Here is a 26509-nt window from a genome sequence, read left to right on the forward strand (position 1 = left end):
GGAAACTATGGAGGCGGCCAAGATGGCGTCTCCCAAGAGCGCCCCTAAAGACGCGCAGGTACCGCGGGGCGCGGGGGGATCCGGGCGGGACCGGGGGGCACCGGGGGCTCGGGGGGCTGAGCGGTGCCTGTGTCCCCCCCGCAGGTGATGGCGCAGATCCTCAAGGACATGGGCATCACCGAGTACGAGCCGCGCGTCATCAACCAGATGCTGGAGTTCGCCTACAGTAAGCGGGACCGGGGCGGGAAGTGCGCGGGGAAACCGCGGGTGGAGCAGGGCAGCGTTGTGTGGGGCAGGGCAGTGTTGCGTGAGGCAGGGAATTGTGTGGAGCAGGGAAGGTTTGTATGGGGCAGGGACGGTTTGTGTGGGGCAGGGCAGTGTTGTGTGGGGCAGGGCAGTGTTGTGTGGGGCAGAGAAGGTTTGTGTGGGGCAGGGAAGGTTTGTGTGGGGCAGGGCAGTGTTGTGCAGGGAATTGTTGTGTGGGGCAGGGAAGGTTTGTGTGGGGCAGGGAAGGTTTGTGTGGGGCAGGGCAGTGTTGTGTGGAGCAGGACAGTGTTGTGTGGGGCAGGGAGTGCTCTTTGAGTCTGTGTTCCCGCCGGGGCTCCCCTGTCAGACCCGGTGACCACGGAGATCTTTTCCAGCTGTAATTCTGTGACTGTTTAATCACAGAATCACAAACCCAGCGTGGCTTGGGCAGGGGCACTTTCCTCTGTCCCAGGGTGCTCCAAGCTGCGTCCAGCCTGGCCTTGGACACTTCCAGGGATGCAGGGGCAGCCACAGCTGCTCTGGGCCCCTGTGCCAGGGCCTGGCAGGGAAGAATTCCTTCCCGTGATCCCGTCAGTGCTGCCTCGGGCACTGTGAGCACTACCCACAGAGGTTTCAGTGCCAGCTCCAGGATGGGGTTGGGGAGTATTTGATGGACCCAGGGCCCGTTTCCCCCAGGATACGTCACCACCATCCTGGAGGACGCCAAGATCTACTCGAGCCACGCCAAGAAGTCGAGCGTGGACGCGGACGACGTGCGGCTGGCGATCCAGTGCCGCACCGACCAGTCCTTCACATCGCCCCCGCCCCGCGACGTGAGCGCCGCCGCCATGGCCGGGGACACGGGGCTGGCAGGGGACATGGGGCTCAGCAGGGACACGGGGCTGGCAGCAGGACATGGGGATGAGGCCAGGACACAGGGATGTGGCTGGGACACGGGGATGTCACGAGGACATGGGGATCTGACCGGATACTTGGATGTGGCCGGGATGCAGGGTTGAGGCCTGGACACTGGGATACAGGGATGTGTCCAGGACACGGAAATGTGGCCCAGACACAGGGGTGTCACCAGCACACAGGGGTGTCTCCAGGAAATGAGGATGTCACCAGGACACTGAGATGAAGCTGAGACACAGGGATGAGGCCTGGGACACAGGAATGTGGCCAGGACATGGGGCTATCACCAGGCTATCACCAGGACATGAGGATGAGGCTGGGACATGGGGATGTCACCGGGACATGGGGATATCAGTGGGACACGGGGATGTGCCCAGACACTGGGATGTCTGTCAGTGGGACACAGGGATGTCAGTGGGACGCTGGGATGTCACCAGGACACAGGGATGTGCCCAGACCCGGGGCTGTGGCCGTGTCTCTGCAGTTCCTGCTGGACATTGCCCGCCAGAAGAACCAGACGCCGCTGCCGCTGATCAAGCCGTACTCGGGCCCGCGGCTGCCACCCGACAGGTACTGCCTGACTGCCCCCAACTACCGCCTGAAATCCCTGCAGAAGAAGGTGAGGACAGCTCAGGGACTGGGGATGCACCCCTGGGGGGGTGGGAGGGGTGTTAAATTGCAGTTTTCCACAGCTCTGAATGGTGGGGGTGAATATTGACCTGTGCGTGCCAGCTCGGAGATCTCCAGGCTGGATTTGCAATTTGTTGTTTGTTGAGTTTAAATGGAAATTTTGAAATGGGAAATTTTAAAATATGGGAACATTTCAGGTATGGGAATATTGTAGTGTAAAAGAAATACTGCAGAATCCCAGAATCACTGAGACTGGAAAAGCCCCCAGGATCATCAAATCCTGCCTGTGCCAGGGCACTGAGTGCCATTTCCAGGGATGGGGACTCTAACACTTCCCTGGGCAGCCCTTTCCAGTGCCTGCCTACACTTTCCCTGAAGAAATTCCTCCTGATGTCCAGGAGGAACTGTCAGGTTTAATGTCAGCTTGTCAGAGGCACACATCAGGCTTTGGTGTAGATATTAAAGAGTATTTTTGACTTTTACCTCGGTTGTTTCTGCTTTAGAAGGAAAATATTTCCTTTGCTGAAAGCCTTGAATGCCTCACTGTGGGGGGACTCTCCTGTTTATTCCAGGCCATTCCCTGATTCCCTGGTTCTCTCCCCACAGGTCTCCTCCACAGCAGGCAGGATCACAGTCCCTCGCCTGAGCGTGGGCGCCGTGAGCAGCAGGCCCAGCACTCCCACTCTGGGTAAGGAACAGCTCCACAGGGGATTCCCACCTTCATTTTAAGAAGAAAAAATAAAGAGGAATAATTTAAAACACTTTTCAGCCTCTGAGGGAATGTCAGGTACTTATATTGTCAAACTTACATTGTTTGACAGCATCAGAAAGTTAATTTCATAAATTAATCATTATTATTAGAATAACATTTTAAAGGTTAATGCATTACAGATGTTCTGTGTTTGTGATAAATTCTTTATTTAACAGACTATTTAAGAACTTTACTTAAATTTAAGGTTATTTTCCTCAATGTCAATGTGATGCTGAATTAAATAGCACTGGGAAATATCCACTTTAAAAGGATCTTAAAATTTAGAGCTGTGCCCTAAAGTTAGTGTGTGTTTATAGTATGGAATTCTGTAGGGCTGGGGTAAATGTGGGAAAATGATCAAGTGTGCAGCTCTGCCTGGAAATCTGATCCTTAAATCTGGTGTCCTTGTGTTCCTGTGCATTCCCACTGTATCTAATAACAGATTCCATTTGGGAGGGAGTTGTAGGAGTGTTTCTGGATTTATTCTGATTTATTTTGGTGGGTTTGTGTGGAACCCAGGTACGCCCTCAGCCCAGACCGTGTCGGTGTCAGCCAAGGTGGGCGCGCCGGTGTCGCTGGCGGGGCAGCGCTTCACTGTCCAGATCCCGTCCTCACAGCCCGCTGGGAAATCAGGTACTGCTGGGGCTGGAACAGGGGTAACCACACAGCCACAGCCTGCTTGGGCTGCGAGGGAGAAGCTCATCCATCCCACCCCCTGCCATGGACAGAGACACCTTTCCATGCTGGCCTGGAACACTTCCAGGGCTGGCGCAGCCACAGCTGCTTGGCTAAGCTGATGTGGCAATTCCTCCCCCTCTCCCTCATTCCAGAACTTCCAGTGTTAATTCCCATTCCCAGCACAGCAGTGGCAGTCAGAACATCCCCATCCTGGGCAGCTCCCTCCCACCCTGGCTCCTGTTTCCCTCTCCCCCTTGTGTCCCCCCCAACATTTTCCATCCTCCCTCTTGGGATGAGCCTGGAATAACGCAGGGATTGCTCCAAGCTTTCAGTGATGCCTTTCCATGATTCCCACAGCCACTCCCACCACTCCCACGGTGCAGAACGTCCTGATCAACCCATCCCTGATCGGCCCCAAGAACATCCTGATCACCACCAACATGGTCCCGCCCGGCGCCGCCGACCCCAACCCGCTCAAGAGGAAGCACGAGGACGACGACGACTACGACGCCTTGTGAGAGCCCTCAGCCCTTCCCTGGGATCCAGGGAGCCTTTCCATGGGATTCATGGAGCCCTTCCCAAAGGGATTCAGGGAGCCTTTCCATGGGATTCATGGAGCCCTTCCCAAGGGCGTCAGGGAGCCCATCCTGTGGGATTCAGGGAGCCCTTCTGTGGGATTCACAAGGACTCCAGGGGGTGGGAATGGGCAGGAAGGCCCCGTTTGGGCCTTGGGAGTGTGGAAATAAAGTGCAGTGTCTTTGTAACCCAGCCTTGGTGTCTTGTGCACACACCTGGGGGAGGGAGCAGGGGGTTTTCTATATATTTTCTATTTTTAAATGTATTTTTATATTAATTTATATATAATTTATATATAAATACACATATATAAACATACTGTTTTTATATATGTGTGTTTCTTATATATGTGTTATATATTTATCATATGCACAATGTAATTGCCTTGTACACTCAAAACTCTCCCAGACACTTTTTAATATATATACACATTTGTCTATACACATACATAGATATTTGTATACTAATGTATATATGAACACATACATAAAGTATATAGAATATAGTGTATAGAGGGAATACACAGTAGTTAATTATGCATACACAGAAACACTTCATATACAAATTGTATTTTATGTATTAGGTACTCATTCTAAAATAAACAATGATCCTATGCTCTATAATGTAAAACAAATATATTTAATATGATAATATATAATATTATTATATATTATTATGTATTATTATATAATAATAATATATGATATTATTGGGACAATCTTCTGTTAGGGCCTAAGCCCTCAGAACTTCCAAGATCACTTAAAGCATTTGGAAATATTTTACAGCTCTCAGGGCCTTCATAGACTTGGAAAGCAGATAAGAGTGAGGGAGATTTTGGGAAGGAATTCTCCCCTGTGAGATCAGTAAAGCCCTGGAAGAGGATGTCCAGAGAAGCTGGGTCTGTCCCATTCCTGAAAGTGTCCAAGGCCAGCTTGGACAGAGCCTGGAGCAGCCTGGGATGGTGGAAATGGATGATCCTTAAGGCCCCTTCCAACCCAGACCCTCTTGGGAGTCCCTGAGTTGGCAAAGCCTCATCCAGCAGGTAAATAAAGGAGTCTCAGGTCAGGAAAATGCTGCCCAAATCCCACATCTCTGTGCATGTCCCAGGGAAGGGCTGGGTCACCTCCACTGGCAGAAGAGGAAAAATAAATTTAACAAAAATTACATTTATCATCTTCTCTTCCTGCTGAGACTCATAGCTTAGGGCTGAGGGCAAGGAAAAGCAGCAGGAACTTGTCTGGGGAGTCTGGACAGAAAGACCTGAGCAGGTCCCAGTGACAGCAACTCCTGGACTGGTTTTAAAACCAAATTTAAGTGCAGAGTACCATGGGGAGGCTTGGGGGTGTTGTGCACAATAATTCCAACTCCAAGTCAGGTTCCTTTAGTAACTCCTTTATTAAAATCACAAACCAGAGTTAAAATTCCTACATTATTCACATAGGTCAAGTTTCTAAGTTCATTGAATAAACACAGTCCAGCAGCCAAAGGGGCCAGAAAGCCTGAGCAGTTCAGAACTGCTGGTTTAAGACTTCAGCCAGGGCCTTCTCACTCCAGGGCAGCTGGAAAAGTTCCTTCAGGCTCCATGGGAAGAGGCAGGAGCAGAGCTCCAGTGCAGAGACAAAGATCTCTCAAGATTACAGGTGAAACCGTACCCAGCGTTCACAGCTCAGCAGGAGGGAGGGAGCTGGGAACACCCACCTGGAAAATCACCTCCATTCACTCCAGGAATTTCAGAGGAAAAATTCTTACCCCCCACCTGGCCCCAACACACAAATATTTACAGAGACATAACAAAAAAAGAAGTAGTTTGGCTCCCTTGCTGAGGGCAGGAGCTTGCTGCTCCTGCAGCAGGAGAATCCGACTCCCTCAAAAGCCACCAGGAATGTGGCCTAAAGGGATGGGAAAAGCTCCAGGACAGGTAAACTACTCCTTGATGGGGGTGCAGCCTGAGAAGAAGCTGATGTTGCTGCTCAGCATCCTCTTCTTCCTCCTCCCAAAGGGGTTCTGGTTCTCCCGGGACTCCTCATCCCTCCCGAGCAGGGAGGCAGCAGTGCTGGGAATCTTCAGGAGCACCTCCTGCTCTGTGATGTCCTGCAGGACCTGGGGGAAAGCAAAGCACAATCTTTGGAGTTAGTCACAGCTGGGGTGACCCACCAGAGGCAGCAGGACACCAAGTGCCAGGCCAAACTTAAGAGTTGCTTTTTTTACTCAAGCCAGGAAAAAGACAAATTTTTTGACAAAATATCAAGATGCAGCAGGAAGAGACAGCAGTTGGAATAGTGGGCTCCCATGGGATAAGAGAATTTGTTTAGCTGAGGTGAAATGAGATGTGCCAGGTCAGAGAGGTCACTTTGAACAGGATTTTATCCTGCAAACTCCTCACTTCCCCTCTCTCCTTGCTGAAGGTGCTGCAGGAAAACGTGTCAAGCTCGTGGCATCATTTCAGTGTGGGAACTTAAGAATTCAGCACACTCTCAGCTTCCACACGAGCTGCCTGCAGCTGTGCAGAGTTTTCCAGCAGCAGCTTCTCCTCTGGGGTGATTTCCCTCCAAGACCCCTCACTCAGCAGCTCTGCTCTCCCCTGGGAATACCTTGGTGGTTGGAGTGATACACACGGGCTGGAAGAAGCTCTCTTCTGCTTTCACTTCCGTGGGGTCTTCCAGCTTCAAGGACCCCTCCGAGTCCCTTTTGTGCTCCTCACATGTTGTGGTTTCCTGAGGGGCAGCAGAGGGTGAAGCTCTTGTGGAACATGCATCCCTTCCCTTCCCACCACAGCCCTCTCCTTTCCAACTGGGAAGTTTTCCACAGTACAGGATGCTGCAGCTCAGACTAGGCCTCCATAAAATGGGCAATAATTAGAGCACTATGGGACGTCCCTGCTCCACATCTCTGAGATCCAAGAGCAAAATTCCCACTAGGAACATCAGTTTCTCATGGACCTTCCTGCTGCTACAAGCCCCTCCCCCAAACCATCCCTTCCATTCTTAAAAAGAAATCTGGGAATGAGTCAGGGTTTTGTGTTGTCTGAAGCCAAAGACAAAACTTTAATTTATTTAGTCCAAAAGGAAAAATGGAACTTTTTATCCTCAGATTTGTGGATGAGAAATGGGAGCACGAATATCTTTGCTGTGAATCTCCAAAATTCTGTCCTGAAAGGCAGAGTCTGGTCCTGCAGTGGAAAATTTTCCTCAGTTACCAGAGAGGCACTAATTAGTGACATTCACAGAGTTTCAGCAAAGTGCACCTGCTCTGCCTGGACAAACTATACTTGTGTGGGAATTATCCCTTCCTCCAGGTTTGCTCCTGCCCAAACGCAGCCCCTGTGCCCCCCAGAGCCAGCAGCACTCACCAGGCCCCGCTCCCTGTTCCTGCACGTGGCCGCGGCGCAGCTGCAGCCGTCGGTGCATCCCAACTTCTGCTTCCTGCAGCCACACTGCCTGTTCCCACAGCGGCCCTTGCACGAGCACTGTGAGGGAGGGAAGGGGGATCCAATGGCCAGGATGCTCCTGGAATGCTCCAGGTCCTGCCAGCTGTGGCATCTCAGGGACAGGGGCATCCCCAAGCTGCCCCTTGTCGCATTTTGCTGCCATTTCACTGCATTTTGCTACATCCCAGAATAACTGTGCTCCTAATATCCAGAATAAAATCCTTCCACCTACAGATCCATCTTCAGGATCTACAGAAGTACCTTCACAGTTACTCAGTGACTGACTTGAGGTTATGCCAAAGGATCCCAGTTTCTGTGCCACACTTCCACAAAAAGAGGGAGTGCCCACCCCAAAAGCCTCAGGAATTTTCTGAGCCACAGGCTGAAGCTCCAGACTGACACAGACAGATGGAAGCTGAGGCTCTGTCAAGACTGCAAGCTGCAGGTTCCCAAAGGAAACAGGGATCCACAACAGGCCATCCTTTTTTTTTGTTTGTTTTTTTCCCTGAAATTGGCTCCCCGGATGGATCTGGCTGCTGTTGGGGCTGTTCCTAAAGCAGAGGCCAGCTCAGACACAGGCAGCAGGACAGAACATGGGAGAAGGTGACTTGGACAGGGAAAACCTGTCCAGGAAGGTCTTGCTGACTGCAGACAACCTTTGCTGTATCTGTGGGAATTTCCAAAATATCCCCAGGCACCCAAATAATCCATTCCTGCCACTCTGAGAACAGTGGGGACACCACACCTCACAGCTCCATCCCAACCCCTGTACGCAGCAAGTGATTCCCTAGCAGACACTGGATCAAGGGCAGCTGGATCTTACCCCCATGAGGTTTTTCCTGGGTCCTCTGCCTGCTTTCCCAGGAAGCCAGTCAGAATCCTCCAGCTCCCCAGGGTCAGAGAACAGGTCCTCCACATCCACCTCGGGGCTGGGTGCTCGGGGCTTGGCCGTCGTCTGCCGGCGGCACTTGGGCTGCAGCACAGGAGCACAAGGGGTTAGGCCACCAAAAATCAGCTCTATTTCATTAATAATATTAATAATGATTACATTTTAATAAGTTTTATTAGGGTTTTCAGAGTCCCTCACAGCTAAGAAGGTTGTGGGGTAAGAGAGGGAAATAGAGATCCAATTATCAGGATTGAAAATTCAATCAATTTAAACTATTGATGACAAATCCTTGGAAGTCTGAGTTGTTGACACATCACATGACAAAAAACAAGTGTCACACTCCTGTCCAAAGAGTTTTAAATAATTTCTTCCTCCCAGCACTAAGATTTGGCTCTATGCAAAGCAGCAAAGTTGGCTGTGAAACATGTGCCTTGCTCCATCATTTAAAGACTGAGAATGCTACAGAAAAACAATCTGGATTGTGAAGGAGGATAGAGTCAGAACTACAGTGAGGAAACAGGGTTGGGGGTTTGTTTGCTTTTTTTTTTTTTTAACCAAAAAACTAATGCAAGGTATGTGAGTCTTCTGGAAAGGACTGAATTAAATGAGCAGAATTTCAATTAGTAGAACAAGTGCCTGGTAAAAGCAGCTTAGGAGAAAGAAAACTACATTATCAATAGCCAAGATTAACTCTGGCAAAGAATTCAGGTGCAACACAAACGGTGCAGCCTCTTACTTTGGGTGGAACATAATCAAAAGAAGAGTCTGGAGACTCAGGTGGCCTTTGCTGGATGTGCCGGAGCTTCTGGCCACTGGCAACTTGGAGGAGCAGCAGTTTCTGTCAAAAGGGACAAGAATTAGCTCTGCAAAATCATCAAACCCAGCTGCCACAAGGCTCTGGTGTCTGTACCAGGCTCTACCTGTTTCAGAGTGTCATTTTCCCGGAGGAGTTCCTGGTTCTTCTCACAGATCTCCCTCATTTTTTCCAGCTCTTCCTCCTGTTTGCAGGACAAGAGGAAATTTGTTTCATTGGAGATAAAGAAGAGAAAATCCCCCAGGGTTATTCCAGCATGCACAGCAACCACCTCATGCAGGTTTCTGCAAAGGGAACACAGAATCCTTCTCCTAATTCCACACAATCCTTCTCCTAATCCCAAAGGATCCCAGCCTCCCCCAGCCCCTGCACCTGGAACCGCAGCCGCTCCTGCAGTTGTTTCTCCTGCTCGTTCAGGGAATCTTCCAATCTCTTCTCTGCTGCTTCTTTCTGCTGGAATTGGCTGAGCAGGTACAGAACCTAAAAGCAAGTTGGAATAAACAGGGGTGAATTCCTGAAAGGAACACTGGGCATCAAAGTCCAGGCTCAGGGAAATTTCCTGTCACTTCCAGCACAATTCCACCCTGATCTATTTGAAAAGTGATCTTGTGTTCAGGTGTAACCTCTTCATTTAGAGCAGGAGGAAAGTTACTGAACAAACCAATTTGCACAGGATAAATACAGAGATTTCTTTGGCTTTGAATGAACCACCTGCAAAAATCCAGCAAAATTTGAGCTGATATTCAGCACCAGCTTCATTTCAGCACATCCCCCTTTGCCTTTCTCTCTGAGCAGACCTGGAGATCAGACTCCAAATTTCCATGAGCTGTGATTCACCTTTTCCTGGTGCTGCTGTTCCTGCACCAAAATCTGATTTTGGAACTCTGCCTCCATCTCTGCTATGTGGTTTCTCTCTTCCATCAGCATCTTCTGCACATCAGAGCAGCTGGCCTGGCTCTGCTGCAGGCCACTCTGCAGTTTGCTCTCCTGCACTTTGGAGGAGACCAGCTGGAAAACAAGAGCAAAGCATGGCTTGGGACAGGGATTTCCTGCTGGGACAGAGATTCCCTCCTGGGACAGGTGCTGCAATGTGGAGAAGCATCCCTGTAACTTCCAGCCACCCCAGGAACTGGACCAGCCCTCAGCACCAAGGAAACCAGGAGAGATTCAGAGGCAGACACTTTGGAAGTGCAAACCAGGGAGCTGAGGGTCTCGTTCACAGTCCTGAATTCACCTCCCTTCCTACAGTACTTTGAGTATTTTCCTTTTCACCCTTCTCCTTTGATTTCTAAGCAACAGGGACCAACAGGTAATTCTGTCCTTCAGCTGCTTTTTCCCTGATCCCATAATTCTCCAATTTCTCTTTTTCCCATGTCAACACCAACTCCACTGCTTCCCCACCTGCTCAGGAAGTATTTTAGATACTTTTTCTTCTCTTCCACCTCTGAAATTTGCTTTTTGCCTTTCCCATGCAAGCATTTAGATGGTATCTCCAGACCCTCATCTATTCCATCCCCTCCTCCCTGCTTTTCAGATTTCATTCCCCCATAGATTACTTTAATCCAAACTCGAGAGGAGAATAAACCTCATCCACTACAAGAAGGCTCTACTCAAATTCCTTTGGTCACTTCCTGATATTTGTGGCTAAGCAGACTTACAGCCTTTGTTTTCAGGGATAAAAGAGGAAAATGCACAGGGTTTACCTCTCCCAGGAGATACTTCAGAGCACATTTGGCCTCCAGGATGGTGGCAATGCTGTCCCAGCGCTGCTTGGCCCGGTCTCCATTGTCTGCATCCAGGAGTTTCTGCTGCAGATCTGCTATCTGGGCACTCCTGGGGAAGAATCCATGGATTTGGGGTTACAACACAGGAGAAAACCAGGGCTGGTTTCTGGGCTAGTGTTACTGTACCCAGCATATTAAATAAAATAGTACAAATTGAGATTTTTGCTGCTCAGTAGAGCATCTGGAGCCTGCATTGCTTCCCTGGGGAGTTTTGCCTCCACTCCACATTCCCAAATAAAAGTGGAGGTTTTTCCCCCAGAGGTGCTCACTAACAGCTCAAAACACCCAGTCTAAGTGCCTGGGTATTTTCCCCACATTTTGGAAAAATTCCAGCCACGAAAACCCACTGAAAGGAGTTTGGGGGTTTCACCCTCTGAAAAGCCATTTTCAACTTGTTTGGTCAGTTTGCCAGTAGATACTTGGCCAACACCAAAAACCATTCCTCCACATCTTTCACCATTTGTTATAAATCCTTCTGATGGATGGGGTGTTGGGACCAAATTCCTTCCTGAAATATCCTTTGAACCCCAAGAACAGGAAATTCTTGGTTCTGTAAAAATGGATTTTTGCATCAAATTCGGCATTTTTGGGCTTGAACTAAACAAGGACAAAATTTCAGATGTCACTCCCTATCACCCTGTGTATAAAGATGTGGATTCTTGGTGTAATTATACCTCAGCTCTGTTTACAGTTCCAATTTACCGTGAGGAATGTTTTTCATCTGTGGAGACAGAGCTTGGCCAACCATTCCACCAAACACCAAAGGTGCTCCATGTAGCATTGGAAGGCTTTCCTTGCTGACACCCAGTGTAAATATGATTATAGACCACAGATGCAGAGGAAAAAGGTCTTTCCATCAGTATGACTCAGACTGTAAAGATGATTTTGAACCTTGGAGTTTTGGAAAAAGATTTTCAGCATCTGTATTTTTACCCCAATTTGCATTGGCAGTGGCTGTAAAACAATTAGATGGGTTAGGGTGCTGGTTAAGCAAGCACAGCAATGCAACTTCTCTTGCACTGAGTGAAAAGGCTTTCCCCCATCATTGCAGTGTCAGTGTGTGTGGATGAGCACTGTGGCAGTGCCTTACCTGAGCTCCATCTCTGTTTGCAGGCTCTCAATCTGCTTAGAGACAGAGAGATCCGTGTCCAGAGCCTCCAGGTCAGCCAGGCAGTACGTGCGCCTCTGGAAGCACAGCACACAGGGATGCAGGGCAGGAACAGGGGAGGAAATCACACTTTTACAGACATTCCAGCTAGGAAAGCCTCCAGACACCTCCCCACAGCTCCAGTTCCATTGTTCCTCCCCAAAACCTGTGTTAAGGGGAGTGAGCCACTCACATCCCTCAGATTCCTTGAGGTTGGAAAAGCTCTCCCAGAGCGTTGAGTCCAACCATTCACCCAACACTGATGGGTCACCCATGTCCCCAAGTGCCATGTCCAGATGGTTTTTGGACACTTCCAGGGATGGTGGTTCCACCACTTTCCCTGGGCAGCCCATTCCAAAGCCTCACTGTCCTTTCAGGGAAAAAAATTTCCCAAATTCCATTAAGTAACAAGTTCCTTCAGCACCTCTTGTCCCTGACAGGTCAGAGGATAAAAATATTAACCCCTTCCTCCCAGAAAGGGTGGGATCCATCCCCACCTTCTGAGGGAACAGGTCAAGTAGGAGAGAGAAGAATGAACCCAGTATTGCTGAACAGCCAGAGGAGTGGGGTCGGAAAAGGGGAATTTCCCTCTTACCCGCAGCTTTGGAGGAGGGTTTTCTCCAGCATCTTTCTTCTCTTTCAGCTGAAGGAGTTCTTTTGCAAGGATTTTCCTGTCCTCCAGCAGATCTGCCAGGTGTCTTCGAGCTTCCTCAGTGCTGACAAGAACCTCAACTTCATTTGCAAGCCAGCTCTGGAAAAACAACCCCCAAACCCCAGTGGTTGAGCTCAGCTTCACAACTGAATCCTTCTGAATAATCCCATTGCAATTCCCTGGTCCTCCTGCTGTGCTCCAGCCACCAAGGCCAGCAGCACCCACCCCAAATCCCAGTTTGCTCAGTGTAGGGATGCAAAAATGCTTTTACCCACCTTGACTCGTGCAGCAATTCCTTCCATGCCCCGATTTTGGGTCTCCTTCCGTTTATCTGCCACCTCCTTCTGCCTCTGCAGGGCATCCTTGAGGCGTTTGTTGGCAGCTGCTGCCTGGAAAAGATTCCACAAGGAGCTGAACAGGGACTGCAAATCATCTGCTACAGCTGCAAACACCAGGGATTCCCAGCCCAGGGCAAACACCGGGACAGCGACAGCACAAGGTTAATAAATCTCAAGTTATCCTGGTTTAACTCAAGAATTCCTGCCCTTGATTTATTTCCTTTGCTGCCATTCCTCCTTTAAAAGAAAAGCTCCTTCTAGGCCTGAAAGTAGAAGAAAACACCCAAAATGAGGGGTTGAAGATGCATTTCTTTTACAAAGCCATCCTGAAAGGATTTTGAACTGCAACCTTGTAGATCCACCACCCAAACTCATTCCCCACTTCCTACCTTGGGCATCTGCATGGATCTGCCACTGGAGCCTGGGACCCAGAGCCACCTGAAACCCAAAGCCACCTGGAACCCAAAGCCACCGGAACCCAAAGCCACCAGGCCCTTAAGGAGCAAATTTAACTGGGATTCCTCAAAGGCAGAAATGGGGATTTCTTTACAAAGATTTTTTTTTATTCCCCAGCCTCTAAACTTCCTTTCAGAGGTTTCTGTGCATCCTGTTCCTTCCTCCAGCCCCACTTGGCAGACTTTAGGGATTGTCTGGGATTTCCAGGAGATCTTGGCTCCTCACCTCCTCTGTTTTGCGCCGGAGGACGTTGGCCTGCTTCTGGAAATCCCTCTCCAGCTTGAGGAGCTCATATTGTCTCTTACGATCCTGCAAGGACAAACAGCTGCAAAAGTCACATTTTCCATGATAAAGGAAAGGTTGCAGCCCCAAAATTCCAGCCTGAGCACCCCAAGGCAGTGAGGGGCAGGAATTGCTGTGACACTCCAGGTGTTTGCTGGCCATTGCACTCAGCAGCTGGATTTTATTGACCTGCAGATCCAACATTTCTTTGGAAGTTTAAAAATCTCCCATGCTGAGGCCAAACTCCACAACTGAAAATCCTTCAAAAATTGACTGATTTTGCTTTCTGCTTTAGAGCAGAGTCAAAGCTTGAAGAGCTTGAAGATCTCCAGCCACAAACAAGTCAAGTGGTGAAAAGTGGCAGCCATATGAGCCAAGCTTCTCTTGAAAGCATTCTCAGCTCTTCTGAGATACTTCCCAGTTAAAGAAACTTTTCAGCAATTGTTTGGAGGGAGGAATAGTGTGAGGGGCTTGTTTGCTCACCTTTTCCTTCAGCTGGATCACTTCCTTGTCCTTCTGCTGCTTCCACTGCCTGAATCTCTCAGTGTCTTCTTTCATCTGACGCATCAGCTGCACCCTTTGCTGCTTCATTTCCTGAAAAACAGCAGTGGCTGGAAGAATTATCCAGATTTACATCCTAAAGAGCTTCAACCTCTATTCCCCCCTGTGCCTGCCAGGTGTGGGGAGTGGAAGATGGGAAATCTTGCTGTACTCCCACTCAGGACACTCTCAAAGTGCTAAAAAACAGGGATTTTTTTTTGGCATAAGAGAAAGACCAACACAGGCACAATTTAGAGAAATCAAAGAGGAATCAAATTCTTTGACTAAGGTAATAAATTAGAAATGCCAGAAGATACTTTGGACTTATTTTCCTCCCAAATCTCAGTAGCCACCTGCCTATTGTGGTCATGTAGCCACAGGAATCGTGCCAAAACCTGCTATTTTCAGTCTGAATAAACAGAAAGTGGACTCCTGTTTGGGATTTCTGGGATTCCTGTCAGGGATTTCTGGGATTCCTGCCTGGGAGCTGCTTTGCCCACCCTGGCTCAAGTCAGAGGTGTCTGTTGGTTACCCTGATCTCCTGGTTCAGTTTGGACACCGTGTGCTCTGTGGATTCCTTCAGCTTCAAGAGCTTGGATTGCTCATTCAGCTTCTTCTTGAGCTCAGTAATTTGTGCTTCCAGCTCCTGGAGCCTTTTCCGGCGCCGCTCGCTCAGCCTGGAGAGGAACAACAACAAATCCAAATGTCACCTCTGTCACCTCTGCTGCTGCTGAAAGCCCACAGGAGGCTTCTCTGCAGCTCCTGGCACTTTAAAGGGACATTTTTACACCAAAAAAGAGCTTTTACAGGTCATGGAAGTGCAAGACATTGGATTTTCAGACACATTGACAACCCCCAGGGCTGCAGGCAGAGCTCTCTTACTTGGCCTGGTTAATGTCCTTCTTTGCCATTTGCAGAGCAAGGACCAGCTCCTCCTTTTCCTTCTGCAAGTTGCTGACCTCCAATTCCAGATCCCTGATATTGGTCTAGAAAAGACAAAAAGAATAAATCTCCAAATAAAAACCTTGGAAAGACACCCTGACACAAAGCTTTAAGATTAAGAAACCTTGAAAAACCCAATTCCTTCCCAGCAGGCTGCTAAACCATCTCATCTCAGAGCAGTGTGAGGGTCACAGGGGCTGGCCCAGTACACTCTGGAGCTTTGGTGGGCACAGAGTCACTGGGGCCATGTCCTGACTGAATCATTTCAGAGATGGGAGATCCCAGCACAGCAAGGAAAACTGCCCAAGGGAGCAGGGACCCAGCTCATGGAATAAACCCAAATCAGAACAGGCTCCTGAGGACAGATCTCCCTTCCCTCCCCAGCAGGAATTGGGGAAAACAAACTGATCAAGGAGGATGTCAGCTTTACCTGGTACTGGGACTGAATGGGCCCAAGCTGAGTATCATTTTGAGACATTTTTTTGGCCAGGGCCTCTTTCAGAGTCAGGGCTTTGTTGAGCTCCAGCAGCTCCCTGGAGAGCTGTGCCTGGCGCAGGGCGTGTTGGGTGCTGAAGTCAGAGGCTCTCTTGGATTCCTGGCCCACTTCTGCTCCCTGCAGGAGACACAGCCATGAGGAGAGGCCAATCCAAAGCTCCTGAATTACATGATCTCTGTTTCTACAGAGCACTTCAGATTCATTTTTATGTAAAAAATCAGCTATTCAGAAATGAGAACAGGTTCTTGACTGTGAACACATTGAGTTTGGAACAGCACATACAAGGGTGATGATTTATCAAGCATTTGGGTTAGAAAATGAGCAGGAGGGGAGCAGATAAAAGTGATGAGGAGATAAAACCATGCCCCAGTGAGGTGTGCATTGCTGAGCCCCTCACTTACACCTGGAGAATCCTGTTCAGAGTTTGGCAGCTCTGCAGCAGCTTCTGCGGCGGCAGCATTTTCACTCTGGTGGACAAAGAGAAGAATATTTGGGTGAAAAGGGAAATATGAAATAAAATGAAGGAAATAACAGCCTGTTGGCACATTATGGCAAAGCACAATGTGATTGTCCTCTGGCCAGAACCTCTTTGGAAAGAGGAAATCATCATCATCCTCCTCCTCAAGGAAGGTAGGGAAACTCCTCCATGTTGGGAAAGCCATTCCTTGAAATCTTCCCTGAACTGCAGCACTGAGAGAACAGGAAGAAGAGGAGGAGAGAACAGAGGAATGTCCAGTGAGGGAGAACTGAAATTCCTTCATTAGACAAAAGCCTGGAAGCTTCTATTTAACAATTTCAGAGCCCTGCGATTTACATTGTCCATAAAAATCACCAAGTTTGGAACACTCCATCCAATTTAGGGACTGTAAATCCCTGCCAAGCTCCTGTATCAGGTTTTCCCACATAGACTCCTCCTTCCCTTCCCCCCCAGGAGCAGCACAAGTGGCCTTTCTGCAGCATTACAGCACAACAGGACAGTTTTGAAGTGATCTCAAGAGTCATTTCACATTTTAATAGCTGGGCTCCTTGAGGGAAGCTGTTGGAATGGAATTCCAGATTTCCTGAGTAAGGTGTCACAACTCCCTAGGTTCAGCCTTACCTGCAGCTCAGCCAGCACCTGCTGCAGGTTCCTGATCACCTCCACATTTTCCTTTAACTCCTCATCTTCCACAGTCTCCACCAGCTTCTGCAGATCCAACTTGCACCTGGAAATGTGGGAACAAGTCCATGCTGAGTTTGTGCCCGGGAAGAACAACTTTCCCCACTCAACTTCTGAATTAATTCTGGATGAACAAACTCCAGCTGACTGGATCCAGTTTATCCCACAGAAAACATTGAATTCCCAAGGACATTATCCCAGGAGAAGGGTGTGGGGACACTTACACAGCGTGGTGCTGGAGCTGCTCTAGTTTTGCATTCATCTTCTCATTTTCCTGCTCTGTCTAGAGAAATCAGAATTGTAGAAGATAAGAAGCCAGAAATCAGCTGATAATTTGCAGTAAAAGATTGGCAGTGTTAAAATCAATGCACTGAAAGATCTTTTATAGTCAGGGCCATCAGTCTGGATTTCACAGCTTTATTTCAGGGATAGACACTGCAGGCAATAGGAAAAAAGCAGGGTGGGGAAGGGAGAGCACAAGTGTGCAAGTGCTATTTAAAATAGTAAAACAAAATATTTTGAAAAGCTGAAAGATTCAGCTGAAAAAATTTCCGAAAAGAAAACTAAAGACCAACAGATTCAGGCAGGTTTTTGGTTCTGACTGGTTTGGAATCAATATGAAAGGAACATTTAAGAGATATTCTCAGCATGTCATAAACACAGGAGCAGCTGTTGATTCACTCCCAGCAATTTAGAGCTCTCCTGGGATAACGGAACTTACCAGGATGATCCTCTCCAGCATCTGTGCTGTTTGCCCAGCAGCCTCACTCAGCCCCTGGCTCAGCTTCTGGTTCTCCTCCTGCAGGGATTGGTTCTTCTCCATCAGGGATTGGAGGCTCTCAGAAGGGGCCAAACCACTGCAACAGCAAGGAGCAGTTGGGTGTGAATCTGGGCTTTGGGACAGCACTGAAATTACCTCCAAAATGATTATTATTATTCCCTAAATATTTTAAAACAAATAGCCCAGAATGGCTTGGGAGGGAAGGATCTTAAAGCTGATCCAGCCCCACCCCTGCCATGGGCAGAACACCTTCCACAGACCAGGCTGCTCCAGAGTCTGTCCAAGCCTTGGACACTTCAGAATGCAGGAAAAAAACTCCAAAGAGGCTGTGAACTCCATGTCCTTGGGTTTGGAACATCCCCAGAACACAACACCTGCACAGCCCAACTCTTGTCCCAGATTTTGTGCTTTAAGGATAATGGAGGTGGAACTGCCCCACATTTAGGGGTAGAGGAGTGAGGAGAACAGGGATGGATGGGTGTCAGAGACAGGACTTTATTCAGGAGGCGTTTCCTGCTTCCTCTTCTACTTTCTGCAACAGATTTTTGCAATTATGAGGTGTTTGCTACAAAACTAAATATCCCAAGGAATTTCAGTAAGGATGACAAAAAAAAGGGAAAAAAAGCAACCAATTTGTTCCCCCCTCACTCCACAGCCCTGCTCAGAGCTAAGAGATCTAGAGACTTCTCTGGAGTGTGATAAATACACATCCAGAGGACATTAAATAACAAATCTTACTTGAGAGCCACGGGCAGAGTCCCTCCATGGGCCTGGAGCAGCAACACCTGGAGCTGCTGGACCTGCAAAGACAAATAATTATTGCTTGTGAATGTAACAGCTCCATGGATCCTTGGTCTTCCTGACTCTCCTGCTCCATAATTCCCCTTTTACCACTACCTGTGGAAAGGAGTGGTGCTGTTACAGGAGTACTTCAAGTTGTTTATTCCTCAAAAGGTTCTTCACTTCCCTCTGGGATCACCCCAGGGAAAACCCTTCCCTTCCCCTCGTGCTGAGCACAGGCAGAAGATGTCAGGAAGGCACCAAACCATCTCTGTATTTCTGATTGTGCCTGTAGCTCACCAGGCAATGATTTGTTGGGTGCAAGGGAAATTTAAATTACACCAGCACCACCACTTTTCTCTGCCTGCAGGAAAACTCCAAGAAATAGCCAAACATCCCCTTCCCACCAGCTCCAGAGACAGAGCAACGCACATCAGAGATGTTTTGCATTTTTTGTGAGGTTGTGCCTTCCTTTGGGGTTTGCTGAGGGGTTCCCCCAGTACCTGCTGCTTCAGCTGGTGCAGCTCAGCTGCCTGGGGGTCCACGTTGACAATGGGTTTGTTTTTGATCTTCCTGGCCCTGTCAGCATAACGCAGAGTGTTCAGGGTCTCCTCCAGGTTGGAATCTGCTGGGCTCACACAGGCAATCATCAGAGTGTGGCTGTTCCCACCCAGGGAGTCTGGGAAGGAGAAGAAACAATGTCAAAGCTGTCAGAGCAACGATGACAGTGAAATGTCATCCTTCAAGGGTTCCAACCCCATGAGCGTGTCCCCAAAATGCAGATTAAACAGCTGGATTTTGGTGCCACTTGTTACTTTCTCCTCTGTACACTCAGTTTTGTTTTAAAGTGGGTTTTTGAAAGCCAAAGTCAGGGTTTGAAATCAAAGGTTTCACCCCAGAAGCCTCAGTTGTTGCCCTAATAAATAATTTCTTTATGCCATTTCTGGCCTGGTTCTTTCAGGTTTGCCCCTCCCTTGTCCTCCCTAGTAACAAGACCTCCATGAATATCCAGAATTTTCTCCAATTTAAGGAATTATTGGCTAAGAACAGATCACAAAGCTGCATGAAACTTCATCCTTTGGTATTATACAAATTGGCTCTTAAAACTACTGATCAGAAAAAAAAAGGGGGGCCCCACATCCAGCCTAATCCAGGTTTTAATTAGGTACTTTCAGACGTGGAAAATACTGAAAGAGCTTTTGCAGCAAATTACGTAATTACCATAAAAATCCCAGTAATTTCATTACTGAAGCTGTGCCCAAATTAAAGGGTAATTTAAATAAAATGCATTGAAAGACAAATCTCAGCAATTGAAATACAAAGACCAGATATTCAGACTAAGAAAACAAATCCCAGGGAAGGCACAGACAGCTGGAGCTTCATTCTGGCTGTGACATCACCCAGGGAGTTGCTATAATTAAGGTACAATAATAGATCTCTGCTCCCAGACTTCTCCTCTTCCTTCTCCCCACCAAAAATAAGCCCTGATTTTGTCTTGTTTCCTCCTGTCACAGCAAGTGCAGGAGAGCAGGACTTGTTTTGAGCTCATTTCACTGCATTTGCAACCTAAAATAAAAGATTACAGGAAAAGCCTGGCTTCAGTGAGAAATTAAACAAACGAATCCATTTTCAGCAGCAGCAGCTCTGAGCTGGGGGGTTTTCTCCTACTTTGTTATTTAAAAAGCATCTGCAAGTTCAGGCTTTGTCATCATCTTCTCTCACCTTGCAGCAGCCTGGTCAGCTTGGAGTCTCTGTAGGGGACAAACCCTCCCTTTTTATTCTCGTCTCCCAGAGCACTGATGACATTCCCCAGGCACAGGAGGCCTCTGTTGATGTTGATTCCTGCAGACAAAGCTCACAGTGAGCACAGCCACCTCAACAGCTCCAAACTCCTCATTTCCTGCCCTTATTAAAAATTTAACAAGGTTAAAAAAAGCAGATTAAAGGGTTAAAGAATGCTTTGTTTTTTTATTAACTCCCAAGTGAGAAGAAACCCAAACTCCACCAGTCCTAGCCCAGAGACCTTCTTTCAGTCTGTCTCCCTCAGCCTTGGTCTTCTTTTGTCTCTCAGAGCCAGCAAGATCCACCAGGTGCAGCTTGCAGTGAAAACTGCAATTCCTAGGGCAGAAAGAAACTGTTTTACTCTCCCAGGTACAAAAGGAGCAGCCCAGGAGCTGAAAATTCAGAGAGCCAAAACCTGAACTGCCTTGAGAAGCACAGCTCAGGACCAGGATGAGGAAATTTTGGCAAAGTAACTCTCATCAGCTGCACAGTGACACCCACTTGTCATTTTTCTTCTTCTGATCAATGCAGATGGTGAAGATGGCATGGGATCTGGAGGACTGGGAATTCATGGCCGTGGATCCCACAGTTCTGGAGTTGTTCCCCTGCTCCAGGCAGGACACGGTCTCTTGGGCACAGGTGACATTTCTTTCTGTCAACCCCACAATCTGTAGCCAGGAAGGAAATATTGTTTATCCTCTGCTTCCTCTTAATCCCACCTGGGATCAGAAAAATCTCCCTGCACCTCAGGCTGTGCCAGCCCATTCCCAGGGGGCTGGAATGGAAACTCCCAGGAAAAACTGGTTGTGAATTTCACTTCAGGAACATGGAATAACATCCTGATGCTGTTCCTAAACACCCCCCAGGTTCCTCTGCCTGCTCCAGAGCCAGCTGGGCTCTGGGATGGAACCAGAGCACCTCAGGGCTCCATGGATATCCCAGTCACAGGAAGGGGCTTTGAGTGAATGGGGAGGGGATTTGTGTGAATAAAGTACTGCAGAGGCAACCCCCAGGGACACAAACCAGAGAGGGGATGAGCAGGAGGGACAGGATGTGCTCCTTGGCAAGCTGTGCTTTCCCTGAGCATCCCACCCCCTGGATCTCTGTGTGCTGCTCCCAACACATGGATGAGTCCCATCCCACTGCTTTAGGGATGGCAGAAACTCCCACATGGACCCCTCCTTCAGTCCCCAGCCCTGCAGACCTTGATGCCTTCCTTGGGATCCTCCCGGATGCTGATGGGGGAGCGCTCTCGGGAGGGGCACAGCAGGTCCAGGATGTCCTCGTTGTAAATCTGGAGGCAGCAGAGGAGCAGCTCAGAGTTACCAGCCAAAGAAAGGAGCAGTCATGCTGAAATTTGGGCTAATTTAGCATCACATTTTACTCATTTCACCTTTAGGGAAAGACACCTTGGACCAGAAAGGCTTAACAAACCTCCTGGAGTCTTAAGGATTGACTTAATCAATATCTGTTACCTGAAGGAGGTGACCTCAAAGCTCCCTTTATTCCTAACTTGATAAAAACCAAACTTTTACCTCCAAATAAGAAACTTTGAGGATGAAGTCCCAATCCTGCCTTTGCTGTTTCTCCTCAAAGAGCAGCTTGATGACCCTGGGGATGACCCCCACGCTGGACTCATACTCCTGGTTGGCAGTGTAGGTGCCTCCCATGGAATAGGTTTTCCCTGACCCCGTCTGTCCGTAGGCCAAGACAGTGGCATTGTATCCTGAGGGGACAAAGAACACCCGGGTGAGTCACCTGGAGACTGAAATGAAAGCTGCATTTTTGAAAACCACCCTTGCAGAAAATCACCAGCTTTAAGCATAGGTCACAGTCAGGAACGCTGAGGGAAAAAAAAAAAGGCAATGAAAACTTCATAAAACACAGGAACTTCATAAAACTTATTATTCCAGCTCTTTTTTAAGACTGGATTTTTTATTAGAGCTAAACAGAAACACAGCACAAATTCTCTGCCATCCCAGCTCCACTGCAGCATCCTGGAACAGGATGTTGATCAATTCATTGTGTTATTCTTAAGGAGGAAGAGGGACTTTTTATAATGGCTTGGAGTTAACAGGACAAGGGGAATGGCTTCCACTACCAGAGGAATATTGGGAAGGAATTGTTCCCTGCGAGGTGGGGAGGCCCAGAGAAGCTGTGGCTGCCCCTGGATCCCTGGAAGCATCCAAGGCCAGGTTGGACAGGGCTTGGAGCAACCTGGGACAGGGGAGGGTGTCCCTGCACATGGCAGGGATGGGCTTTAAGGTCCCTTCCGACCCAAACTCCTCCGGCATTCCATGAAAACTGCCTCAGAGCACACACCCGCCTCGTTCTGCGGAGAGGAACGGGCTCCAAACGGGCAAAACCCGGGACAAACCTTTGAAGATGCCACGGACCAGAGGCGACACCGCGGTGTTGAAAACCTCCTCCTGCTCCACGGACGGGTCGAACACGTAGTCGTAGGTGAAGGCTTTGTCATTGCCCACCACGACCTGCGGGCGAGAGGGACGGGGCAGCGCTGGTAACGGGGCCCGGTGGCTGCGGGACCCCGGGAGCGCCCCGCGGCTCACCTGCGGCTCGCCGGGCACGAAGGACAGGCACGTCCGGCAGCCCTCGCTGGTCTCCTTGGGCACCAGCGGCCGGCAGCGCAGCGCCACGCGCACCGGGATGCCCTTCTCGTCCTCCCGCACCATCACCAGCCTGCGGGACACGAGCGCCGTGAGGCGGCCAGAGGCACGGAGCGGGGCTGGCCGCGGCCCTGCCCGGCCTGAGGGGGGAGCGGGCGGGAAGCGGCCTCAGCGGGGCTCTGGGGTGGAGAGGGGGGTGCAGCGGGCCTGCCGGGACTCGGCGATGGAGCGGAGGCCCCGGGCCGGGAGCGGGGCGGAGCGGGCCCGGCCTGGCCCTGCCCGGTGTCGCGGGGCGGCCGCGGGACTGACCTGGAACCGCCGCTGCCCGTTCCAATGGCGGCGCCGCAACGGCCACCGTTCAAACCGGGCCGCGCGCCGCCGCGGCCAATCACAGACAGGTACCGCTAGCGGGGCGGGCCGTAGCCAATCGCGGGGCTGTGCCTCGCCGAGAGGTGGGGCGACAGCCAATCGCAGGGCGGTGCGTCACTCAGGGGCGGAGGCAACCGAGGGCGGGGATGGGACCGCGCGAGGGGCGTGGCGAAGCCAATCGCGTGCGGCTGCGTCAGGAGGGGGGCGGGGCGAGGGGCGGGTCTCGGCCAATCGCAGCGCGGTGCGTCGCGCTCGGGGCGCGTCCCGGGCGCGGCGGAGCGGCAGCATGGAGGGCCGGGTGCCCTACGACGACTTCCCGGTGGTTTTCCTGCCGCCCTACGAGAGCCCGCCCGCCTGGGTGCCGCCGCACGAGGTCAGCCCGGGGCGGGGGGAGCGGGGGCACGGCCCGGGAGGGGCAGCGGCGGCCGCGGGGCCCCGCCGGGCGGGGGAGCCCGGCCCGGCCCCGGCTGAGCCGCCGCGCGTCCCCCGCAGCGCGTTTATCACCCCGACTACAACAACGAGCTCACGCAGTTCCTGCCCCGCACCATCGTCCTCAAGAAGCCGCCCGGGGCGCAGGTGAGGCGGGAGGCGCCGGCCCGGCGTTCCTGGGCGCGGTGTCGCGTTCCTGGAGTGTTTCCCGCAGAAAAGGCGCTGGGATCGCGATATTCCCGACTGGCAGCGTCCTGGCACAGGGAACTGCTGTGACAGGCGTGGGGCGGGCAGGGTGGCTGATGCCAGGGCGGTGGGCAAGGGGAGGGGTTGTTCACCATGTGGTATCCTGGGATGTGGAGCTGCTGGAGGATGGGAGCGGCTCCCCTTAGGTGTTCCCGGTGGCAGGAATGAGCAGAGAGGACCTGGCGCTGCTGAGCCCCGCAGCACCCACGCCTTGGATCCCTCCGGGAGGCAGGGCAGGGAGAAGAGTCCTGGGGAATTGGAAGGGCCCTGGACAGGGAGAAGAGTCCTGGGGAATGGAAAGAGAACTGGGCCAAAGGAAGGGTCCTGGTGACTGCATTTCCCTGCTGGTTTTTCCCACAGCTGGGCTTCAACATCCGGGGAGGAAAAGCCTCGCAGTTGGGAATCTTCATCTCCAAGGTGTGTCCGTCCTTGCGCTGTTCCCGCCCGGATCCTGCCTGTGCTGGTGGGAGCAGCTGAGCCCCAGGGAGGCTCTGGCTGCCTCAGAACATCCTGCACCACTCCCTGCTCTCCTCCCAGCCCCTGGAATTGCTCCCTGGGCGGTGTGGGAGGGGAGCTGTGGGAGATCCCCTGCTGCCATCCCTGCTCTCCCTTCCCAGGTGATTCCTGACTCGGATGCTCACAGGGCCGGGCTGCAGGAGGGGGACCAGGTGCTCTCAGTGAACGATGTGGATTTCCAGGACATTGAGCACAGCAAGGTGAGTGCTGGGATGGGGAATCCACTTCCCTGCAGCCTCTCAGCCCAGCACAGAACCCATGGAATGCTCTTTGCTCGTTTTCCAGGCCGTGGAGATCCTGAAGACGGCGCGGGAGATCACCATGCGCGTCCGGTACTTCCCCTACAGTACGTGCCCAGTCCTGGGAGGCTCCTTGGGAAGCAAATGCCATAAATCCCTGCCCATTCCAGCCCAGTTTAGCAACCCAAGGTCACTGATTGTTGATTTGGGATCAGGCACCACGTCAGGATAATGAGGCTTGGCTCCATCTGCCCATGTAGAAAAACTTGGAGAGCAGGAAGGTGGGATGGCTGGGAATGGAAAAGTTAATTTAAAGCTCATGACTTTCAGCTAATTATCCTTGAATAACACAGGAACAAGGTCTGGCACAAGTGCAAATGGTGGATATCCCTCCCTAAGGATGTTTGAATTGTGAGTGAAGGGAAGGACTGGGTTAACTCCCAGTTTCTGCTTCTGCACCTATAAAGTTATGGGATTTAAGGGAGAAGTCAAGCCAAACAAGGATTTTTCATAGAATGGAAAGTGGCCATTATGAAGAAAAGGAGTAGGGAAGAGGGGATTTTGAACAAATAATCTCAAAGAAAGCATTTTGTTCTGAATGCCCTACAATCACTAAAGTGACTAGTGGGGGTGCACTTCTAAAGCCAGAGGGTCTCCAACACTGCCTCCACTTGGGAATGTGTGTTTTCCTGAACATTTTGGGTGATTCCCCAGCCATGCTCTCCTTTGTCCCTCCCTCCCAGATTACCAGCGGCAGAAGGAACGGACAGTTCACTAACAGGGAGCTCCATCCTGCCAAAACCTCTCCACTCCTTCTTCCCAACGTCTGAGATGACTCCTCACGTTTCAGCTTTCACTGGAGGCACCACTGGCCTGCACAGGATCAGCTCTTTCCCACGTGGGGAGATGCCAAGGGGCTCATTTGGCTGGAAGGTGGCTGGGGATTGAGGCTGTGCTCCTGGGAATGGGTGTTGGGAAAAGCTGCTGTGAACTGGGTCCTGGGGGGCAGCTGCTCCAGCAGGATCCAGATTTTAGCAAGACTTAATTTAAATGAGTTCTGGGCTGGTTGTGGATCCCTTGATCCTGGAATCCCTGGTTGTTGAGCATTCCTGAGCAGAGCACAGGCATTGTCCTCCAGGAAATTCACTCTCTTGTGCCATGGAATTCTTTTCTTCTCCTCTGTCCCACCTCTGCTCTGCATTGCTGGCAACTCCAGGAGTAAATCCAGCCCCAGTCCATGCACAGCTCTGGCTGTTTGTGCCTCTTTGCTGATAAAACCCCCACAATATAGGACTGGGATGTTTGGAAATGTTAATTACCAAGGAAATTATCAGCAAATCCAGGGGCAAATGCCTGGTGGGATCACGTTGTAATGGCTTCAGGACAGCCCTGGCTCCTGGCTCTGACTTCTCTTCCTTGTGGTGTTTTCCACTTTTTCTGTAAAAACAATCAATAAATCAAGTACAGCAGCCTGAATTCAGCTTCTTCCCACTCAGGAAGTCGGTGTGGAGGTTGGGATGTACCCACCACGAGCACCATTCCAAGGAAGTGCTGGGACAAGGCTCAGCTCCAGTCACCCTTGCAGCCTGCAGGAGAAAATTTGGGATCTGCAGCTGTTTCAGGGCCTTTTTCCACTGACTCTGCTGGAAATCAGCCCCTGATGAACCTGGAGTGTCCCAGCACTGCTGGGAAGGAGCAAGGCAGGATTGTGGCTGTGGTGGCACCAGCACAGCTCCAGGAGCAGAGCAGGACACTGAGCCAGGCTGGGAATGAGGAAAAGACACTGGAAAAGAGATTTTCACTCCACATTAAAAATTAGCTTTTCCACCAGGGGAATGAACATCCTGGAAGCCCCTCCAACAAGGGAAGGAGACCTCTTGTATCACCTCTCTGGTTTCCCACAATCTCTGTGTCCCATAGGGAAGGAGGAGCTGCAGATCCAATTTCAAGGTTCAATCTGTCCCTCCTGCTTCAGAGCATTCCCTGGCAGGAGCTCCAGGTCTCCCTTGCCTGGGGCA

General features: G+C 50.4%; 3 protein-coding genes across 5 annotated transcripts; 2 read left to right on the top strand and 1 right to left on the bottom strand.

Moving 5' to 3' along the window:
- TAF9B (TATA-box binding protein associated factor 9b) lies at positions 1 to 3984 on the top strand. The gene is made up of 7 exons (XM_030967597.1): positions 1 to 58; positions 145 to 226; positions 943 to 1079; positions 1646 to 1780; positions 2398 to 2479; positions 3062 to 3175; positions 3578 to 3984. Exons 1-7 carry the CDS (start codon positions 8 to 10, stop codon positions 3736 to 3738), a joined length of 762 nt encoding a protein of 253 aa, XP_030823457.1. The 5' UTR covers positions 1 to 7; the 3' UTR covers positions 3739 to 3984.
- Positions 3985 to 5172: 1188 nt separating this feature from the next.
- Positions 5173 to 23061, bottom strand: KIF4A (kinesin family member 4A). 2 transcript variants are annotated; one of them, XM_030967857.1, is made up of 31 exons: positions 23002 to 23061; positions 22636 to 22765; positions 22443 to 22557; positions 21601 to 21791; positions 21270 to 21359; positions 20567 to 20733; positions 20307 to 20401; positions 20006 to 20125; positions 18787 to 18962; positions 18242 to 18303; positions 17444 to 17579; positions 16947 to 17005; positions 16663 to 16768; positions 15965 to 16030; positions 15498 to 15680; positions 15008 to 15111; positions 14658 to 14802; positions 14069 to 14179; positions 13529 to 13612; positions 12785 to 12898; positions 12453 to 12608; positions 11801 to 11895; positions 10630 to 10759; positions 9764 to 9934; positions 9299 to 9406; positions 9033 to 9110; positions 8849 to 8950; positions 8047 to 8196; positions 7146 to 7262; positions 6388 to 6510; positions 5173 to 5896 (listed from the first exon to the last, which is right to left on the bottom strand). In XM_030967857.1, the coding sequence occupies exons 2-31, from the start codon at positions 22756 to 22758 to the stop codon at positions 5720 to 5722; spliced, it is 3654 nt and encodes a 1217-aa protein (XP_030823717.1). In that variant the 5' UTR covers positions 22759 to 22765; positions 23002 to 23061; the 3' UTR covers positions 5173 to 5719. The 2 variants fall into 2 exon arrangements, with proteins under 2 accessions (XP_030823717.1, XP_030823718.1); XM_030967858.1 differs by lacking the exon at positions 7146 to 7262.
- A 228-nt stretch (positions 23062 to 23289) lies between these two features.
- Positions 23290 to 25963, top strand: PDZD11 (PDZ domain containing 11). Of its 2 annotated transcripts, none has more exons than XM_030967563.1 (6): positions 23290 to 23434; positions 23554 to 23637; positions 24097 to 24153; positions 24354 to 24452; positions 24538 to 24598; positions 25235 to 25963. In XM_030967563.1, exons 1-6 carry the CDS (start codon positions 23348 to 23350, stop codon positions 25267 to 25269), a joined length of 423 nt encoding a protein of 140 aa, XP_030823423.1. In that variant the 5' UTR covers positions 23290 to 23347; the 3' UTR covers positions 25270 to 25963. The 2 variants fall into 2 exon arrangements, with proteins under 2 accessions (XP_030823423.1, XP_030823422.1); XM_030967562.1 differs by having other exon boundaries at positions 24538 to 24584.
- The last annotated feature ends 546 nt before the right edge of the window (positions 25964 to 26509 follow it).

The sequence above is a fragment of the Camarhynchus parvulus genome, chromosome 4A, assembly GCF_901933205.1.
Source record: "Camarhynchus parvulus chromosome 4A, STF_HiC, whole genome shotgun sequence".
In the NCBI taxonomy this organism is placed as follows: Eukaryota; Metazoa; Chordata; class Aves; order Passeriformes; family Thraupidae; genus Camarhynchus; species Camarhynchus parvulus.

What these genes read in the sequence shown, in the direction of transcription:
- KIF4A (XM_030967857.1), bottom strand. Translation starts at nt 22,758, where the DNA reads ATGGTGCGGGAGGACGAGAAGGGCATCCCGGTGCGCGTGGCGCTGCGC. An exon ending in CAAACAGAGATGGAGCTCAG is followed by an intron (nt 10,760 to 11,800) that starts GTAAGGCACTGC and finishes ATTCTTCCCCAG; the next exon opens with GAGTGCCCAGATAGCAGATC. An exon ending in AGGAGCGGCTGCGGTTCCAG is followed by an intron (nt 9,111 to 9,298) that starts GTGCAGGGGCTG and finishes TCCTGCAAACAG; the next exon opens with GAGGAAGAGCTGGAAAAAAT.
- TAF9B (XM_030967597.1), top strand. Translation starts at nt 8, where the DNA reads ATGGAGGCGGCCAAGATGGCGTCTCCCAAGAGCGCCCCTAAAGACGCG. An exon ending in CATCGCCCCCGCCCCGCGAC is followed by an intron (nt 1,080 to 1,645) that starts GTGAGCGCCGCC and finishes GTGTCTCTGCAG; the next exon opens with TTCCTGCTGGACATTGCCCG. An exon ending in ACAGCCCGCTGGGAAATCAG is followed by an intron (nt 3,176 to 3,577) that starts GTACTGCTGGGG and finishes TGATTCCCACAG; the next exon opens with CCACTCCCACCACTCCCACG.
- PDZD11 (XM_030967562.1), top strand. Translation starts at nt 23,348, where the DNA reads ATGGAGGGCCGGGTGCCCTACGACGACTTCCCGGTGGTTTTCCTGCCG. An exon ending in CCTGGGTGCCGCCGCACGAG is followed by an intron (nt 23,435 to 23,553) that starts GTCAGCCCGGGG and finishes CGTCCCCCGCAG; the next exon opens with CGCGTTTATCACCCCGACTA. An exon ending in AGGACATTGAGCACAGCAAG is followed by an intron (nt 24,453 to 24,537) that starts GTGAGTGCTGGG and finishes CTCGTTTTCCAG; the next exon opens with GCCGTGGAGATCCTGAAGAC.